The sequence below is a fragment of the Phocoena phocoena genome, chromosome 3, assembly GCF_963924675.1.
Source record: "Phocoena phocoena chromosome 3, mPhoPho1.1, whole genome shotgun sequence".
Taxonomy (NCBI): Eukaryota; Metazoa; Chordata; class Mammalia; order Artiodactyla; family Phocoenidae; genus Phocoena; species Phocoena phocoena.
The window spans coordinates 27,997,209-28,016,536 of record NC_089221.1 but is presented as its reverse complement, the minus strand read 5'-3'; the positions used below and the strand labels follow the sequence as shown (position 1 = coordinate 28,016,536).

Below are 19,328 nucleotides of genomic sequence, written 5' to 3'. Positions count from 1 at the left end.
AGTCACAAGGCTCCTGAGAATTCTACTCATGGCCAAGCTTTTAAAGTTCCCCGTAATTAGTGCATCTGCCAGTCCCAGTAACCACCCAGCAGGAAGACAAGGGCACTAAACTGATGGAGATGCTGGGAAGGGGATGGATGTTGAGTCAGAAACAGACTGTGTTTGTTCAGCTAAGCTTGCATGCCTCTCTTCTCTCCTTAGGTTATGTTGACGTCGGACTGATTCCAAAAGGAGCCAGGGACATACGGGTAATGGAGGTTGAGGGAGCTGGAAACTTTCTGGCCATCAGGAGTGAAGACCCTGAAAAATATTACCTCAATGGAGGATTTATTATCCAGTGGAATGGGAACTACAAGCTGGCAGGGACCGTCTTTCAATACGACAGGAAAGGAGACCTGGAGAAACTGATGGCCACAGGTCCCACCAATGAGTCAGTGTGGATCCAGGTAACGCAGAAGCAAAGGAAACTGCTGACGTGTGCACTAGTTAGGATCTTTCTAATTTTCTTTACCAAGGTGTTTGCTAGGGGATATTCATTAAGAATCCTTAGGGGCTTCCCTGGTGGCGCAGTGGTTGAGAGTCCGCCTGCCGATGCAGGGGACGCGGGTTCGTGCCCCGGTCCGGGAGGATCCCACATGCCGCAGAGCGGCTGGGCCCATGAGCCATGGCCGCTGAGCCTGTGCATCCGGAGCCTGTGCTCCACAACGGGAGAGGCCACAACACTGAGAGGCCCGTGTACCACACACAAAAAAAAAATCCTTAAACCTTCTCTTAGCAAGGAACAGGGAGGGAAGTGAGATATTAGTTTATGCTGCTAATCCTTTATTGCCTAAAATTGGCAAAACCCTTGTGATGAAATGCCACGGACCCTAAAATCATCTGTTGAATTTAGTTTCCAGTATAGTTGACAGGCTATTTATTTCAGAGTGTGTGTTCCTCAGGTATAAAAGGGATGCTACCAGTCTATGTCAGCCTGGCATGAGTTTCCAAACAGCTTTCCAGCAGTGGTGATGAACTGACATGGTTCTTTCACATGTTATCATGCGGTTGTCCTCAGGCAAAAGGTCTGACTTCGTGAAACTCCTGGAGAAGAGAGGGGTAAAGATGTAGCATGTGCTCTTCAAAGGCACAAGTGATTTGTCTTTCATACTAGCAAAGAACTGTAGAAAAGGAGCGGGGTAATTATAGTAGCAGAGCAAGGCAGGTTGGGGCTGATGGATGGCCCAAGACAGTCACATCTAGCTATAACTCAGCAGTTGGAAGGAAGTCATTTCTGAGCCAGAGATCAGAGCATTCACAGAAGCTGGAGGTCAATGCTTGACAGCTATGATCCGTAAATGTCAGGAGACCTTACATCTTATAGGCCCGCCCCATGGAGCAACCAGTCTACCACCTCTAAGTGTGAGATTAATCCATTTCAAACATGTGGTAAGTAGATTGCCTGCATGAGAGGGAAGTGAGGGGAGGGTCCCAAATTCTGTCTCCAATTTTATGCCTTGGCTAAAACCCATGACCATTTTAATCCCAGAACTATATGCTTTCAAGAAAACTAATCAGCCTGAGAGCTAGAGAAGGGCACCATAAAGCAGCAACAACGGCAACAAAAGTTACTGTTTACTGAGTGCTAGCTATATGCCAACACCGATCTAATCATATCTAGTCACATTACTTTCGTTTGTTTAACCCTTAAAAGCACCCTATTAGTCATGCTATGATTATCCTCACTTTGTAGATGGGGAAAGTAAGGCACAAAGAGATTAAGTAACTTACCCATAACCACAAAGTTAGTACGTACGCAAGGGCACAAGGTGACCTACCAGCCTATTGTTGGAAAGGGCACTCTGGTCATTCCCTCAGAGTAATTCCCGTATGATTAGGCCTCCCATGAATACCCATGAGAATTCAGTCAAGAAATAATAGAATAGGAGCAGATTAACTATAGACATATGTAGACATGCAGGTGGAAGTAGAGCTATTTATGTAATGGTATGTATTCCAGTGCACACCTCCATGACTACTTCAAGATGATGGACATTGTACAGTATTTTTATATGACTGTGGTTTGCAGTATAAAGTCACAACAGACTTTGACATGACCCCGCTCTTGTCCTTTAGCTTCTATTCCAGGTGACTAACCCTGGCATCAAGTATGAGTACACAATCCGGAAAGATGGCCTTGACAATGACGTGGAAAAGCTGGTGTATTTCTGGCAGTATGGCCGCTGGACAGAATGCAGTGTAACGTGTGGGACGGGTGAGAACAGCTCCTCTCTCTATGAATCCACATCAGCTTCAGAATAGGCCGTGGAGGAAGTTTAAGCCAGCAGTTTGCACTCTCGCCCCTAGGCCTGCAGGGTTCCACAAAAATGGCCCAGGGGCCTCTATGGGGAGTAAATGTGTTGGTCATGGTCTAAAGAAAGACGCCCTTTTCCTTTTATCAGTTTTACATACTGTGCTTCATGAAAGGTTTTGTTTGCAGGAAGGGTTACATGTCTTTTTAAAAAAAGCAGACCAGAAAGGTTTATAACTTCTCTGGTTGAGGACCTGAGGACCACAAAAGTCAAACCACCCACCATAGGTATCCTTTAAATCATGGCCAAATCCAGACCATAACCGTCTCTCTTAATTCCTAGCCCAGTGTTCTTCTGTCTCCAATTTACCAGTTTTTCATAGCTACAAGAAAAACAGTTTTCTCTCGTAAATCAAGCATTGGAGAGGTTCCTTTGCTGTCAAGTGTGTCAGGATGGGACAAGTTCTGCTATGGTAACAAAGAAAACAAAATCTTAAGAACACAATGAAGGTTTATTTTTAACCCAGTCTAAATCTGGCACAGATTAGATGTCCCTGCTTCATCTTGTAGCTGAGACATCTGAAATTGCCCCACAGGGGAAGGGAGAAATTGAAGAGGCTGACTGGCCCTTAATAACGGCCTTGGCCTGGAGTGACGCCAACCACTTCTGCTCATGTTTCATTGGTTGGCCTCAGCCCTGCGGGCACAATCCAACTGCAGAGAGAGGCTGGGAACTGTAAAGGAGTATGTGCTTGTAGAGTGCGGACTCTTGTGGCTGCAGTGCTAGATGAACATTTCTGGGGCCTCTGGGGGCAGGAGTAGGGGCTGTTCTGGTACTTGGGGCTCTTCACTCATTTGGGGGCTTTAATAGTAGACTCGGTCTCTCTTTCTCCTTTTGGATCCTGTCCAAGTCTGTTCGGGAACTTTCTGCCTCTATTGTTACTGCTGCCTATAAAACTAGGACAGCTATTGGCTGAAGTGCCAGAATCAGCAATGTAGCAAAGGGAATCAAAGTGATGGAGAGAAGGGGTCAGGAGAGCACAGCCTCCACCTCCCTGGCTTCCCTCCCGTGTACTTTGCTCCATTTGTTCACTTGCTCCTTCCACCCGCCCACCCCCACCCCCCAGGAAGTAGTCGTGGAAAGAGATCCAGGGACAGACATTGAGTCGTGGCCCATCAGCCTTGTGAACAATTTTCGTATTACTGATTTCTTTCTTTCCCTCCTTCAGTATAGAAAACCAAGAGCTCCCTTTTAGAAATCACAGGAATCCTATGTTCATTTCAAACTGTGTGACATCTTGAAAATCCTGAACCTCTGGAAATCTGTCTAGGTCAAATCTTGCAGCAGCTGTAAAGGGCATCAGTAAGAGTCAGCCCTGCTCTTCCCAGTGCTGCCCATGAGGGCTGGGATCTTTTTGCTGAGAAGCAAAAGCAATTTAAGCAGAAAATAAGTAGGTGAAAAATATTTCCCTGAGGAGAAGTTGGGAGGAAAATGAGGTCATCGGGATTGTAGTTCACAAATACTTTTACGATTTTGCATCCCTTTTGTTCTCTTTTTTGCAGTGACGTACAGGTTTAAGCTTTAAGTTTAAATCATTTATTCCAGGACACCACGGACAGAAACTCAGCCAGTCCTGCCTGAGCAGGGTCTTCTCAGAGAAACACGAGATTATCCACCCTACACCCCCTTCTATTTCAGCATGGGCCGGACCCTTTGCATTGCTTGTGTAGTATTTCAGAGCGTGGGAAATACAATATAAATGGCTGATTTGTGCAGTGATCATAAAGATATATTCATATTTAGCAAGGAAATGAAACAGCCTTACCAAACCGCGGGCGTTTGGCTTTGATACAACCTGATCCTTCAGGAGCATCTCTGCCTGACTTGGGCAAATGTCACTCTGGTTATTAAACCTTAACAGAAGCTATCATAGTGCTTACTTGAGTTTCAGCCGTGCTATCTATTGGAGTGGCAGTGAGCTCTCTTAATTCTGGCAGAGAAAGATGACAGCATATCTACCTTCACGCTCTCCGACATAGAGAATGAAATGTTAATATTCACATAAGACACTCACTGCTAAATATAAAAATGGAAGACTGCCCGAAACACTGAATCATTCAATGATGTATTTTTATTTCCTTTAAGTTAAAACTTTCTATATTATAAAACTAAGTTAAATATGTTACTGAAAAATTAAAGTCACCACCCTAACATACATGCACTTTGGTACTTCGCTTTATTGCCTTTCAATATTATTTTCTCTCATCATAGATGTATATAGTTGTGTGCATATGGATGTATTTATGTACATATACACATGTTTTCACTTAACATCATAACGTGGGTACCATTCCATGTGTTATTCAGTCTCCATAGCTATCATTTTTGTGGATACATTATATTTCACTGGCAAGACAAAACAAAATTCCCTTAGCCGGTTCCTTATTGATCGTCATCCTCTGATGAGCATCTTTGGGCCCATGTAAAGAATGATCTCATTAAATTTTAATTTGTAGATGGAATTTCTAGGTTCAAAAAGTAACATACTTATACCAAATGTTAAGAAACTTATTACCACATTGATTCCCATCAATTGATTCCCATTGATTCCCAAGGTTACACACAGGTAGTAGCAATCATTTTATTTTATTTTACTTTATTTTATTTTGTTATCGTGTTATTCTAGTTTTACACTTTTTCACGGGAAAATATTACAGAGGCCCCAGCAAAAAGGAGAATGCAATAACAAATTCCTGTAAATCAACTGCTCAACTTCATCAGATCTTATGATGTCATGTTTGTTTCAATCTTCATTTTTAAAGAGTAAGAAATTTCACGAATACACTTGAAGAGCACTGCCTCACTCCACTCCCTTCCCTTTTCCCCCGGAGTTAACTAGGGTCAATGTTCTATTTCCATGTGGGAGAAACACTAGAAGGGAAGGAAAAGAGATAGAAGATCTTGGCAGTGGTCTAGGGAAGTAATAATAGCGGCTTGAACTAAAGCTAAGGTGGTACAGATGGAAAAACCATGAAAATGTGGCCATATTTAGGAACTGTACTAGACTGAACTTAAAGGTTGAGTCCATTTACCTTTTGATAGAGAGTGGTTTGTGCATGAGGAAGGGTTGAAGGGTGACCCCCCCGTGTTCTCCTTCGCATAACTGGCTAAATGGTAGTGTCACTCACTGAAACAGGGAACATGTGACAAGAAACAGATCCCAAGAGGAGTTTATGATTATATGAGTTCAATTAAAGTGCCTATGAGATTTCCAGGTGAAAAGGCCCAAAGGCAGTAAGTAACATGCTTATTTTAAAAAGTAGGCCAGACTGCCTACCTCTGTCAGTTTGGCTGCTATCACAAAATACCATAGGCTGGGTAGCTTCAACAACAAACATGTATTTCTCATAGTTCTGGAGGCTGGGAACTCCAAGATCAAGGTGCTGGCAGATTCGGTTCTTAGTGAGAATCTTCTTCCTGGCTTGTAGATGGCTACCCTCTCTCTGTATCCTCACATCTCATGTGTCTTTTTCTTTTTATAAAGGCATCAGTTCCGTCACGAGGACCTTACCTTCATGACGTAATTACCTCCCAAATGTGCCACCTCCAAATACCATGACACTGGGGGGTTAGGGCTTCAACATATGAATTTTAAGGGGACACATTCATTCCATAGCATTGTCCTAGCAAACTTATTTTATCCAGAGTGAACTCCCATTGTAATTATTTTGTTGTCTTTCTTGATATTATATTTCTTTATGGATTTTTGGAATAGTAATTTACAGGCTTGATTTGAGCGTGACTTCCTTTTAGTTTCTTTTATTTTTCTCTTTCCTGTCCCTTTCCTCCCTTTTTCTCTCTGTGTGCACCCACTCTTTCTAGTTTTTGCAGTTTTTTCCTGACCACACTGTGGGACCTCATTTCAGGACAGGATTTGCTAAGGTGGTTCAAAATTGCCTCTCCTAGTGACATTGAAAATACATTAGGTATTATCACAGAGCCAGTCTGGCAGATTGGCTGAGCACTCGCATGAGAAGCTGAGTCCTTACTTTGCAAACTTCCTAGGCCTGAAAGTCATCAAGAGTTAAGGCTCTAAGAAGTTTGTGGTGATGGTGGTCTCCTTCCCATCTCAGGCGGAGCAGTTAAAGCCCTCATATTTCACGGGGGCTGCGCACATGGCCACCACCCACCAACAGCTTCTGGCTGAGAGCCCGGCAAACCCTTCACCTAAGTCCTGCTCACCCTTTTGCTGGGATGTTTACCTACATTTAAGCATTGTGACATTTTGGTCTTCCCTTTTTATATAGTTATAATTTAATATCTTTTATAATTTATATTTTACATATAATTTGCATTGTGCATTTGGAGCAAAGAGCTGCATAAGTATAAATTCAAGAAGATGGGGCTTCGCTGGTGGTGCAGTGGTTGAGAGTCCGCCTGCCGATGCAGGGGACGCGGGTTCGTGCCCTGGTCCAGGAAGATCCCACATGCCGCGGAGTGGCTGGGCCCGTGAGCCATGGCCGCTGAGCCTGCACGTCCAGAGCCTGTGCTCCACAACGGGAGAGGCCACAACAGTGAGAGGCCCACGTACCGGAAAAAAAAAAAAAGATGTAATCAGTCATTGGCTTCTTATCTGGATGAAGGCTTTTGGAGGAGAACCAAAACAATGAGTTCCAAGGGGAAGATGAAGTTCCGCCTCCGCTGGCTCAGTCCTGACCCTGCCAAGGAAGAAGGGCCCGTTAGGGCTTTGCATGTGCCCATCCACCCAAGGCTGTCACACGTCTCTAAGTCAACAGCCCTCCCCTTCCCAACCAGGCAGCTTGTGTTTACAATCAGCTTCTTCTAGCAACTCTGTATCTGTTTGCTTCAAGAGAATATTTTGCCTACACATATGCACCCCTTCTCCTTTTTTAAAGCATGGATTTAAATGAAGATGCCTCCAGGAATGAGGACAAAATGAGTATATTTACAGAAGAATCCAAAAAATACAATTTGAGGGAAGATGCAATAATTTTTGATGAGATGGGTGAAGGACAAGAAGCAGGTTATGTCAATTATTGTAGACACAATTTTGTAATTAAATCTGGAAAAAAGGCAGCCTGTTCTTTCTGCTTTTATTTTATTAACAGCTGAGGTAGTTAAAGTTATTTAAAATAAAATAAAATTTATGATTCAAAAAACATTCACCAAGATGTTATTTCCTTAGTTTGACTATTTAAACATTTTTATCATCTTTGTTCAAGAGCAGAAATCCATATGAAAAATTGGCAAGAGTATTTTATAAATTTAGCTAACTGTCATCAAAGCCAGCCCACTTATTTTCCACAGCCCACCTTTCCAAGGCAAAGAGGACTCAGAGTATACCAGCAACGGGCCTCCCTCTCCACTAGTGTTCGTTCTTCTGTCCTCTCCACCATATTTGCTTTCACTCCTGCCTTATCTGTGGGGCATGACTTTGGGGTGACTCTGGGAGAATTTAGGACCAGCTGTCCCTTGGGAAAGGTTGGAAGGGAACGGAATAGCAAGTGCTACCATTCATTACAAGAGGCTTGTTGAAGAAAATTTACCCTAGTCACCCATCCAAAGATCAACCATGAAAGTGCAACCAATGGATTATCTGTGGAGGAACAGCTGCAGAAATGGCTTGACACAGATGCTGGTCTCAATAGGAAGCTTCAGGACTCCTTATTAAACAAAAAAAGTATTTTGGCAAAACCTCAAAATCACTCTCCTAAAAATGTAAAAACCATAGTTTTGCCCCATGGCAACCCTAGTACTGCAGGAATCTGTCAGTTGTAATATATTCTAACCAGAATTCCCGTGTGTCTTATAAAACTTACAGCAATGGCACTACTGTCAGACTGTCATCACTTCTGAATGTGACCTTTGCCAGTTGTGTGCTCTGTTGTCTCCTCTGTGCTGTGTTTTTGGTCTAGAAGCACAACAATGGCTTGCACAAAAGGGAGAACATTTTCTCCTGCCCCATCCTGGACGTTACCCTGCTTGGCTGAATTCTCTTCGGAGCGTAGTCATCGTTCCTTTGTTTAAGGAACGTCACATTCTGATAGGAAAAGGCAAATACTGAAAACTCCACTGACATATATGCACTCACATGTATAAAATAGATAACTGATGAGAACCTGCTGTATAGCACAGGGAACTCCACTTCGCTGTACAGTAGAAACTAACACAACATCATAAAACAACTATACCCCAATTAAAAGAAAAAAAAAGAAAACTCCAAAGACCATGCGAAGCTCCTGGAGATTGCTTGAACTGTTCTAAGCTGCCTTAGAAACTAGATCATGTTCATTAGAAATAAGTACATGTAGAACAGATACTTACATCGCTGAAACTAGTTCTTACAGAGTCTGACAGTATTCCTAGTAAGGCTCAAAATAAGCACGTTCATTTGAGATATGTCCACATATCCTTGATAAAGCGTGAAAATAATAAATAAGGGCACATATTTCACTCTGATCCTGATGGGTGACCATATAGTGATATTTAGAGGACAGAAAATCAGAGTCAGATATTTCATTGACTTTTTAAAATTGCACTCGGCGCTAATCCGTCTGACTTTGTCCTCTGTAACTGTCAGGTAGGATCAATCAAGTCCAGATATTGATCTCTAAAAATATCTGGAGGATTTTTTTTTTTTTTTTTTTGTGGTACGTGGGCCTCTCACTGTTGTGGCCTCTCCCATTGTGGAGCACAGGCTCAGCGGCCATGGCTCACGGGCCCAGCCACTCCGCGGTATGTGGGATCTTCCCAGACCGGGGCACAAACCGGTGTCCCCTGCATCGACAGGCGGACTCTCAACCACTGCGCCACCAGGGAAGCCCTGGAGAATTTTTTTAATATGTAGGACTTCATAAATATAGTAGGATTTATTGAGATGCATTTAAACATATGTTATGGAATGAGGATTATATAGTTTACCACGTGCATAAATATATAAAATATACTACGAGTAATACACAGTGGAGACCTGACAACCTTCCAGCTGTACTTCACTAATGAACTAATGGAAACTCTTAGCCCAGAGTAGCTAATCTGCTTTTTTTTAGTGATTGCCCTAGAGTTTGCAATATATGTTTACAGCTAATCCAATCCACTTTCAGATAACACTGTACCACTTCAGTGTTATGAGTACTTTATAACAAAATTTTAGGCAGTATGAGTACCTTATAATAACAAAATAATCCTGGTTCCTGCCTCTCATCCCTTCTATCATTTTCGTGATTCATTTCATTTCTATATGTATACCTAAGCACATATACATATATATCATATATATCATATATACATAAGCATCATAATCAAAATAATTGACTTCCATTTCTCTAATGATTAGTGATGTTGAGCATCCTTTAATGTGTTTGTTGGCAATCTGTATATCTTTTTTGGAGAAATGGAAGTCAAAACTACAATGAGGTACCACCTCACACCAGTCAGAATGGCCATCACTGGAAAATCTACAAACACTAAATGCTGGAGAGGGTGTGGAGAAAAGGGAACCCTCTTGCACTGCTGGTGGGAATGTAAATTGATACAGTCACTATAGAAAACACTATGGCGGTTCCTTAAAAAACTAAAAATAGAACTACCATATGACCCAGCAATCCCACTACTGGGCATATACCCTGAGAAAACCATAATTCAGAAAGAGTCAATTATTGGTATTATTATTTTGAACAAACTGTTTTCTGTTAGATCAACTCAGAATAGGAAAAAGGAAAGTTTTTATTTAACCTTCATTTATTGCTTCTTTAGTGTTTTTCCTTTCTTTATATAGATCCAAGTTTCTGGTTTTTAATATTTTCCTTTTTTCTAAAGAATTTCTTTTAACATTTCTTTCCTGCAGGTCTATTGGCAACGAATTCCTTCAGTTTTTGTTTGTCTGAGAAATTATTTCTCCTTCACTTTTGAATGGTAATTTCACAGGGTGTGGAATTCTAAGTTGGTGGGTTCTTTTCTCTCAACACTTTAAATATTTCACTCTGCTCTCTTCTTGCTTGCGTGAGTTCTGAGTAGTCGCATGCAGTTCTTTCTTTGTGCCTCTGTAGGTAAGGTGTTTTTTCCCTCTGGCTTCTTTCAGGACTTTGTCTTTTTCTGTGATTTGAAAGTGATATGCCTAGGTGTAGTTTTTTTTCGGTTTTGGTGGGGCATTTATTATACTTACTGTTTTGGGGTATCCTGGATCCACGGTTTGGTATCTGATATTAAGTTGCCGAAATTCAGGTTCCTGTGGTAGTCAGCTTATGAGTCTCTACTCTGGAAAGTTGGGAAGTTCTGACTCCCTCTATTCACTCGTCTGTCTCTCCAGTCTTGGGAGCAGCAGTTTGCCCTGTGTGCCCTTTCCTCTCTCATATCCAAGAAGCATTGTTGATTTTTCAGTCTGTTCACCTATTTACTTGTCATTACAACAGAGTGGCAACTTCCAAGTTCCTTATATGTGGAAACTTTAACCGGAATTCTTTCCAAGGTGGCTAATCTAATATTCTCTTATTCTACTGGTCGTCTTACTTCCATCCCATCCCATTTTTATCACATGCAGCCAGCAGATATTAGTCCCTCCCCTGTTTCCAGGGCCTTAGTTTTGTTCCCTAATAGTGCACTTGCTGGGGATTTCTCAGTTGGTTTCTCTGAAGGCTTGCTTTGCTCAATGTACCCTGCAAAATGCTGAATGTTTGCTTTTCTTGTTAACCCTGTGAGTTTTGTGAGATGTTACAGGCCTCTGACTTTCTTTAAGTGTGTGCTTTGCCTGATTTGTACACAGTGGCTGCAGAAGAGGAGTTGTAAGCAGGAAAGAATACTTCTTGATTGTGGTAAATTTTGAAAATGGCTCCTACCTGGTTCCATTAAGCATTCTTCAAGCACCAGCGATGCTCCTGTTTGAGCATTTCTTACGTATATCTTATATAATTTCTTTCTGACCATGACAGTCAATGTATGTAATCAGTTCATTGGGATTTCAGGGAGGAAAAAACTATCGGCTTTGAGTCTTACCAATGTTGTGAGAAGTATGGGTTTCAGCAATGGATAAGAGAATCAATGTGTTTGAGCTCTTGCAGTGATGGGACTCAAGTTCTTCTTGACTGAGCCTTCATTATGAAGGATAGATCTGAACTCATTGATCAAGGAAATCAGAGATGAAGGGGGTCAAAGAGCCAGAAAATACAAAGCAAATATTTAGTGGGAACTGAAATTGAAAGTTGGTAGATTTAGGATGGACTTGTCAACAAGATATATGGTTATACAGTTCCTACCCTTGCCATCTTCTATGAAGTTACATGTTATTTCTGTATATTGTAAGGGAATTGTGGCAGTGCCCTCTATTGAGTCATAGAATTTTTATCATCCCACATTATTAAAATCAATGTTATGTCCAATTTTAGGAGAATTATAGATTATGTCCTAGTGTAAAATTTAACTTATACTGCTTAACTTGTACTCAAGTGGTTATAAAAAGAGATCTTGGTATTTGTCAGTATTTTAAAAACCAGGTATACAGTACTTTGAATCTCTTTCAGGTGATGTGATTAAATATTCAGTGCTTGAGTACCTTTGATCTTAAATTTTGATATAGTAGGAAATATTGCATTTTCTGCTGTAGGTGGTTACAATAAGTTGTCTTTACTTGCTTTCTCTATACCCTTCCTAACTTGAATTTTTGAGCAAGGAAAATCTTATATGAACTAAATTAACCATATAACAGGCTCCCTTTATTTTACAATCTCAGTATTGAATTGAGAATAAGATGAGCTATGTAACTGTTTTATTTCGTTTTGGTTTTGGACATAAGAAACTTTACTTGCTCTTATATCAAGATATAATTTCCACTTGAGATGATCAGGTTCAGGGGTATATGAAGATAATTCTTTTTTTTAACATCTTTATTGGAGTATAATTGTTTTACAATGGTGTGTTAATCTCTGCTTTATAACAAATTGAATCAGCTATACATATACATATATCCCCATATCTCCTCCCTCTTGCGTCTCCCTCCCTCCCTCCCTCCCTATCCCACCGCTCTAGGGGGTCACAAAGCACCGAGCTGCTCTCCCTGTGCTATGCGGCTGCTTCCCACTAGCTATCTATTTTACATTTGGTAGTGTATATATGTCCGTGCCACTCTCTCACTTCATCCCAACTTACCCTTTCCCCTCCCTGTCTCCTCAAGTCCATTCTCTACGTCTGCGTCTTTATTCCTGTCATGCCTCTAGAACCATTTTTTTTTTTAGATTCCATATATATGTGTTAGCATACAATATTTATTTTTCTCTTTCTGACTTACTTCACTCTGTATGACAGTCTCTAGGTCCATCCACCTCACTACAAATAACTCAATTTCATTTCTTTTTATGGCTGAGTAATATTCCATTATATATATGTGCCATATCTTCTTTATCCATTCATCTGTCGATGGACACTTAGGTTGCTTCCATGTCCTGGCTATTGTAATTAGAGCAGTAGTGAACATTGTGGTACATGACTCTTTTTGAATTATGGTGTTCTCAGGGTATATGCCCAGTAGTGGGATTGCTGGGTCATATGGTAGTTCTATTTTTAGTTTTTTAAGGAACCGCCATAGTGTTTTCTATAGTGACTGTATCAATTTACATTCCCACCAGCAGTGCAAGAGGGTTCCGTTTTCTCCACACCCTCTCCAGCATTTAATGTTTGTAGATTTTCCAGTGATGGCCATTCTGACTGGTGTGAGGTGGTACCTCATTGTAGTTTTGACTTCCATTTCTCTAATAATTAGTGATGTTGAGCATCCTTTAATGTGTTTGTTGGCAATCTGTATATCTTCTTTGGAGAAATGTCTATTTTGGTCTTCTGCCCATTTTTGGGTTGGGTTATTTGTTTTCTTGATATTGAGCTGCATGAGCTGCTTGTAAATTTTGGAGATTAATCCTTTGTCAGTTGCTACATTTGCAAATATTTTCTCCCATTCTGAGGGCTGTCTTTTCGTCTTGTTTATGGTTTCCTTTGCTGTGCAAAAGCTTTTAAGTTTCATTAGGTCCCATTTGTTTATTTTTGTTTTTATTTCCATTTCTCTAGGAGGTGGGTCAAAAAGGAACTTGCTGTGATTTATGTCATAGAGTGTTCTGCCTATGTTTTCCTCTAAGAGTTTCATAGTGTCTGGCCTTCATTTAGGTCTTTAATCCAGTTAGAGTTTATTTTTGTGTATGGTGTTAGGGAGTGTTCTAATTTCATTCTTTTATATGTAGCTGTCCAGTTTTCGCAGCACCACTTATTGAAGAGGTTGTCTTTTCTCCACTGTATATTCTTGCCTCCTTTATAAAAAATAAGGTGACCATATATGTGTGCGTTTATCTCTGGGCTTTCTATCCTGTTCCATTGATCTATATTTCTGGTTTTGGGCCAGTACCCTACTATCTTCATTACTGTAGCTTTGTAGTATAGTCTGAAGTCCGGGAGCCTGATTTCTGCAGCTTAGATTTTCTTTCTCAAGATTGCTTTGCTATTCGGGGTCTTTTGTGTCTCCATACAAATTGTGAAATTTTTTGTTCTAGTTCTCTGAAAAATGTCATTGGTCATTTGATAGGGATTGCATTGAATCCATAGATTGCTTTGGGTAGTATAGTCATTTTCACAATGTTGATTCTTCCAATCCAAGAACATGGTATATCTCTCCATCTGTTTGTATCATCTTTAATTTCTTTCATCAGTGTCTAATAGTTTTCTGCATACAGGTCTTTTGTCTCCTTAGATAGGTTTATTCCTAGGTATTTTATTCTTTTTGTTGCAGTGGTAAATGGGAGTGTTTCCTTAATTTCTCTTTCAGATTTTTCATCAGTAGTGTATAGGGATGCAGGAGATTTCTGTGAATTAATTTTTGTCTCCTGCTACTTTACCAAATCCATTGATTAGCTCTAGTAGTTTTCTGGTAACATCTCTAGGATTCTTTTTTTTTTTTTTTTTTTGCGGTACGCAGGCCTCTCACTGCTGTGGCTTCTCCCATTACAGAGCACAGGCTCCGGACGCGCAGGCTTAGCGGCCATGGCTCACGGGCCCAGCCGATTCACGGCATGTGGGATCTTCCTGGACCAGGGCACGAACCCACGTCCCCTGCACCAGCAGGCGGACTCTCAACTACAATGCCACCAGGGAAGCCCAGGATTCGTTATGTATAGTATCATGTCATCTACAAACAGTGACAGTTTTATTTCTTCTTTTCCAATTTGGATTCCTTTTATTTCTTTTTCTTCTCTGACTGCTGTGGCTAAAACTTCCAAAGCTATGTTGAATAATAGTGGTGAGAGTGGACAGCCTTGTCTTGTTCCTGATCTTAGAGGAAATAGTTTCATTTTTTCACCATTGAGAACAATGTTGGCTATGAGTTTGTCGTATATGGCCTTTATTGTGTTGAGGTAAGTTCCCTCTATGCCTACTTTCTGGAGGGTATTTAGCATAAATGGGTGTTGAATTTTGTTGAAAGCTTTTTCTGCATCTATTGAGATCATCATATGGTTTTTCTCCTTCAATTTGTTAATATAGTTTATCACATTGATTGATTTTCATATATTGAAGAATTCTTGCATTCCTGGGATAAACCCCACTTGATCATGGTGTATGATCATTTTAATGTGCTGTTGGATTCTGTTTGCTAGTATTTTATTGAGAATTTTTGCATTTATGTTCATCAGAGATATTGGCCTGTAGTTTTCTTTCTTGTGATATCTTTGTTTGGTTTTGGTATCATGGTGATGGTGGCCTCGTAGAATGAGTTTGGGAGTGTTCCTCCCTCTGCTATATTTTGGAAGAGTTTGAGAAGGACAGGTGTTAGCTCTTCTCTAAATGTTTGATAAAATTCGCCTGTGGAGCCATCTGGTCCTGGGCTTTTGTTTGTTGGAAGATTTTTAATCACAGTCTCAATTTCAGTGCTTGTGATTGGTCTGTTTATATTTTCTGTTCCTTCCTGGTTCAGTCTTGGAAGGTTGTGCTTTTCTAAGAATTTGTCCATTTCTTCCAGGTTGTCCATTTTATTGGCATATAGTTGCTTGTAGTAATCTCTCATGATCCTTTCTATTTCTGCAGTGTCAGTTGTTACTTCTCCTTTTTCCTTTCTAATTCTATTGATTTGAGTCTTCTCCCTTTTTTTCTTGATGAGTCTGGCTAATGGTTTATCAATTTTGTTTATCTTCTCAAAGGACCAGCTTTTAGTTTTACTGGTATTTGCTATTGTTTCCTTCATTTCTTCTTCATTTATTTCTGATATGATCTTTATGATTTCTTTCCTTCCGGTAACTTTGGGGTTTTTTTGTTCTTCTTTCTCTAATTGCTCTAGGTGTAAGGTTAGGTTGTTTATTTGAGCTGTTTCTTGTTTCTTGAGGTAGGATTGTATTGCTATAAACTTCCCTCTTAGAACTGCTTTTGCTGCATCCCATAGGTTTTTGGGTCAGCATGTTTTCATTGTCATTTGTTTCTAGGTATTTTTTGTTTTCCTCTTTGATTTCTTCAGTGATCTCTCGGTTATTAAGTAATGTGTTGTTTAGCCTTCATGTGTTTGTATTTTTTACAGATTTTTTCCTGTAATTGATATCTAGTCTCATAGCATTGTGGTCAGAAAAGATACCTGATACAATTTCAGTTTTCTTAAATTTACCAAGGCTTTATTTGTGATCCAAGATATGATCTATCCTGGAGAATGTTCCATGAGCACTTGAGAAAAATGTGTATTCTGTTGTTTTGGGATGGAATGTCCTATAAATATCAATTACGTCCATCTTGTTTAATGTATCATTTAAAGCTTGTGTTTCCTTATTTATTTTCATTTTGGATGATCTCTCCATTGGCAAAAGTGAGGTGTTAAATTCCCCTACTATGCATGTGTTACTGTTGATTTTCCCTTTTATAGCTGTTAGTGTTTACCTTATGTATTCAGGTTCTCCTATGTTGGGTACATAAATATTTACAGTTGTTATATTTTCTTCTTGAATTGATCCCTTGATCATTATGTAGTGTCTTTCTTTGTCTCTTGTAATAGTCTTTATTTTAAAGTCTATTGTGTCTGATATGAGAATTGCTACTCCAGCTTTCTTTTGATTTCCATTTGCATGGTATATCTTTTTCCGTCCCCTCGCTTTCAGTCTGTATGTGTCCCTAGGTCTGAAGTGGGTCTCTTGTAGACAGTATATATATAGGTCATGTTTTTGTATCCATTCAGCCAGTCTATGTCTTTTGGTGGGAGCATTTAATCCATTTACATTTAGGTAATTATCGATATGTATGTTCCTATTACCATTTTCTTAATTGTTTTGTGTTTGTTATTGCAGGTCTTTTCCTTCGTTGTGTTTCCTGCCTAGAGAAGTTCCTTTAGCATTTGTTGTAAAGCTGGTTTGCTGAATTCTCTTAGCTTTTGCTTGTCTGTAAAGGTTTCAGTTTCTCTGTCAAATCTGAATGAGATCCTTGCTGGGTAGAGTAATCTTTGTTGTACGTTTTTCCTTTTCATCACTTTAAATATGTCTTGCCACTCCCTCTGGCTTGCAGAGTTTCTGCTAAAAGATAAGCTGTTAACCTTATGGGGATTCCTTTGTATGTTATTTGTTGTTTTTCCCTTGTTAATTTTAATATTTTTTCTTTGTATTTAATTTTTGATAGTTTGATTAATATGTGTCTTGGCATGTTTCTCCTTGGATTTATCCTGTATGGACTCTCTGCACTTCCTGGACTTGATTGACTATTTTCTTTCCCATATTAGGGAAGTTTTCAACTATGATCTCTTCAAATATTTTCTCAGTCCCTTTCTTTTTCTCTTCTTCTTCTGGGACCCCTGTAATTCAAATGTTTTTTTCATTTAATGTTGTCCCAGAGGTCTCAAAGACTGTCCTCAATTCTTTTCACTCTTTTTTCTTTATTCTGCTCTGTAATAGTTATTTCCACTCTTTTATCTTCCAAGTCATTTATCCGTTCTTCTGCCTCAGTTATTCTGCTCTTGATTCCTTCTAGAGAATTTTTAATTTCATTTATTGTGTTGTTCATCATTGTTTGTTTGCTCTTTAGTTTTTCTGGGTCCTTGTTAAACATTTCTTGTACTTTCTCCATTCTATTTCCAAGATTTTGGATCATCTATACTATCACTATTCTGAATTCTTTTTCAGGTAGTCTGCCTATTTCTTTTTCATTTGTTTGGTCTGGTGGGTTTTTACCTTGCTCCTTCATCTGCTGTGTGTTTCTCTGTCTTCTCATTTTGCCTAACTTACTGTGTTTGGGGTCTCCTTTTCGCATTCTGCATGTTCGTACTTCCCATTGTTTTTGGTGTCTGCCCCCAATGGCAAAGGTTGATTCAGTGGGTTGTGTAGGCTTCCCGGTGGAGGGGACTAGTGCCTGTGTTCTGGTGGGTGAGGCTGGATCTTGTCTTTCTTGTGAGCAGGACCACAGCTGGTGGTGTGTTTTAGAGTGTCTGTGACCATATTGTGATTTTAGGCAGGCTCTCTGCTAATTGGTAGGGTTGTGTTCCTATCTTGCTAGTTGTTTGGCATAGGGTGTCTAGCACTGTAGCTTGCTTGTTGAGTGGAGCTAGGTCTTAGCACTGAGATGGAGATCTCTGGGAGAGCTTTTGCCATTTGATACTATGTGGAGCTGGGAGGTCTCTGGTGCACCAGTGTCCTGAACTTGGCTCTCCCACCCCAGAGGCACAGGCCTGACACTCAGCCAGAGCGCCAAGACCCTGTTAGCCACGCGGCAGATGAGTCATTTATTACTGAGGATTTTAAAGCACAGGTACCAGTAGCCGGATGAAGAGATTCATAGCATTAGATCGAGAACAAAGAAACTTCAATCCTCTTGGATTTTGGAGCCCAGCACGGTGGCACGTGGAGGCATTCTGCTTCACCAACTTGGAAGCTCTCTGAAACCCCTCCTTTTGTATTTTAATGGTGGCTTCACTACACAGCCATGGTTGATTAAATTCTTAGGCATTGATGATTAATTCCTGAAGATAATTCTTAAAAAGTAGAAGGTTTTAACTGATCTCTCACTGCTAGTATCTACTAAGATTTACCAAATATTTACAGGTACATGGTGACACTCTCATTGCTATGTGGAGAAAGCAACTCAGAATCCTCTATAAATAACATTTTGAATTTGATTGTCATATATTTTAGAATGTGATTGATTTCCACTTAATGCCCTTTTCAAGTAAATACTTCTAGATAAGCAGCTAACTTAGTTCTGGGCCAATATATTGATTGGCATCCTTAATTAACTAGAATTTCTTTGGGGGCTGGGTTCAATGTGTAAGAGAAAGGGGCCAAAGGCAAAGCCAGATTAAAAGCCAATATCATTTGTCTTTTTTGAATTCCAGGGAAATTTCAAGGTCATACAGAATTAACCCTTAGCTCTTCTACTTTCTGTATTTGCAGTGTTACATCATGATCACTGCTCTTAATAGGATGACCTCATTCTAACCCCCTCTGCAAGAGGTATTACAATATGCTATGTCAAAGAAAGATTCTGTTATTCCAGCAGTTGGTTTACAGTTAATTAATGACTATGTCACTCAAGATTGATGGTTTGATTTTTTTTTTTACTACAAAGGAGACATTATCAGTTAGGGTGCCCTGCACACCCAAACAGAATACCTTGACTACTTTCAAAGGTGTGGGTTGGACTTAGGGAAACCAAGAAAGATGATTCATTACCTCTGTCCATTAATAGTAGAGGATTGGGGGAACAAGGCTACCATCCTAGGCCTGAAGAAGTAAAAGAAGGAGCAGTTATCCTAAGAGACAGCGCCTCCATTCCCCGAATCCAACTGGAAGCCACAGCAATCTATAGCATCAGCTTCCCAGGGTTCCGAGCAGCTGCAGAAGGGATCTGGAGTGGAAACAGAAAAAGTGTAACACAGGAGATGATGAAATGAAAAGTCAATAAAATCAGTAGTGGTTAGTATCCTAGCAAGCCAAGCTGGATGGTAGCTCTGGGTCTTGTCTTGAGAAAGGAAGAAAGCTAGCATTTATTGAGTACTGTTCCACTTACTACTGCTTTATAACATATCAACCT

At 40.2% G+C, this 19,328-nt stretch overlaps 1 protein-coding gene across 1 annotated transcript in view; it reads left to right on the top strand.

Annotated features, from left to right (window-relative positions):
- ADAMTS12 (ADAM metallopeptidase with thrombospondin type 1 motif 12) overlaps positions 1-19,328 on the top strand; it is a 388,886-nt gene that overhangs the window by 277,948 nt on the left and 91,610 nt on the right. The window contains 2 exon segments of the mRNA XM_065874119.1: positions 202-446; positions 2,116-2,254. Of these exon segments, the coding sequence (XP_065730191.1) occupies positions 202-446; positions 2,116-2,254 (384 nt within the window).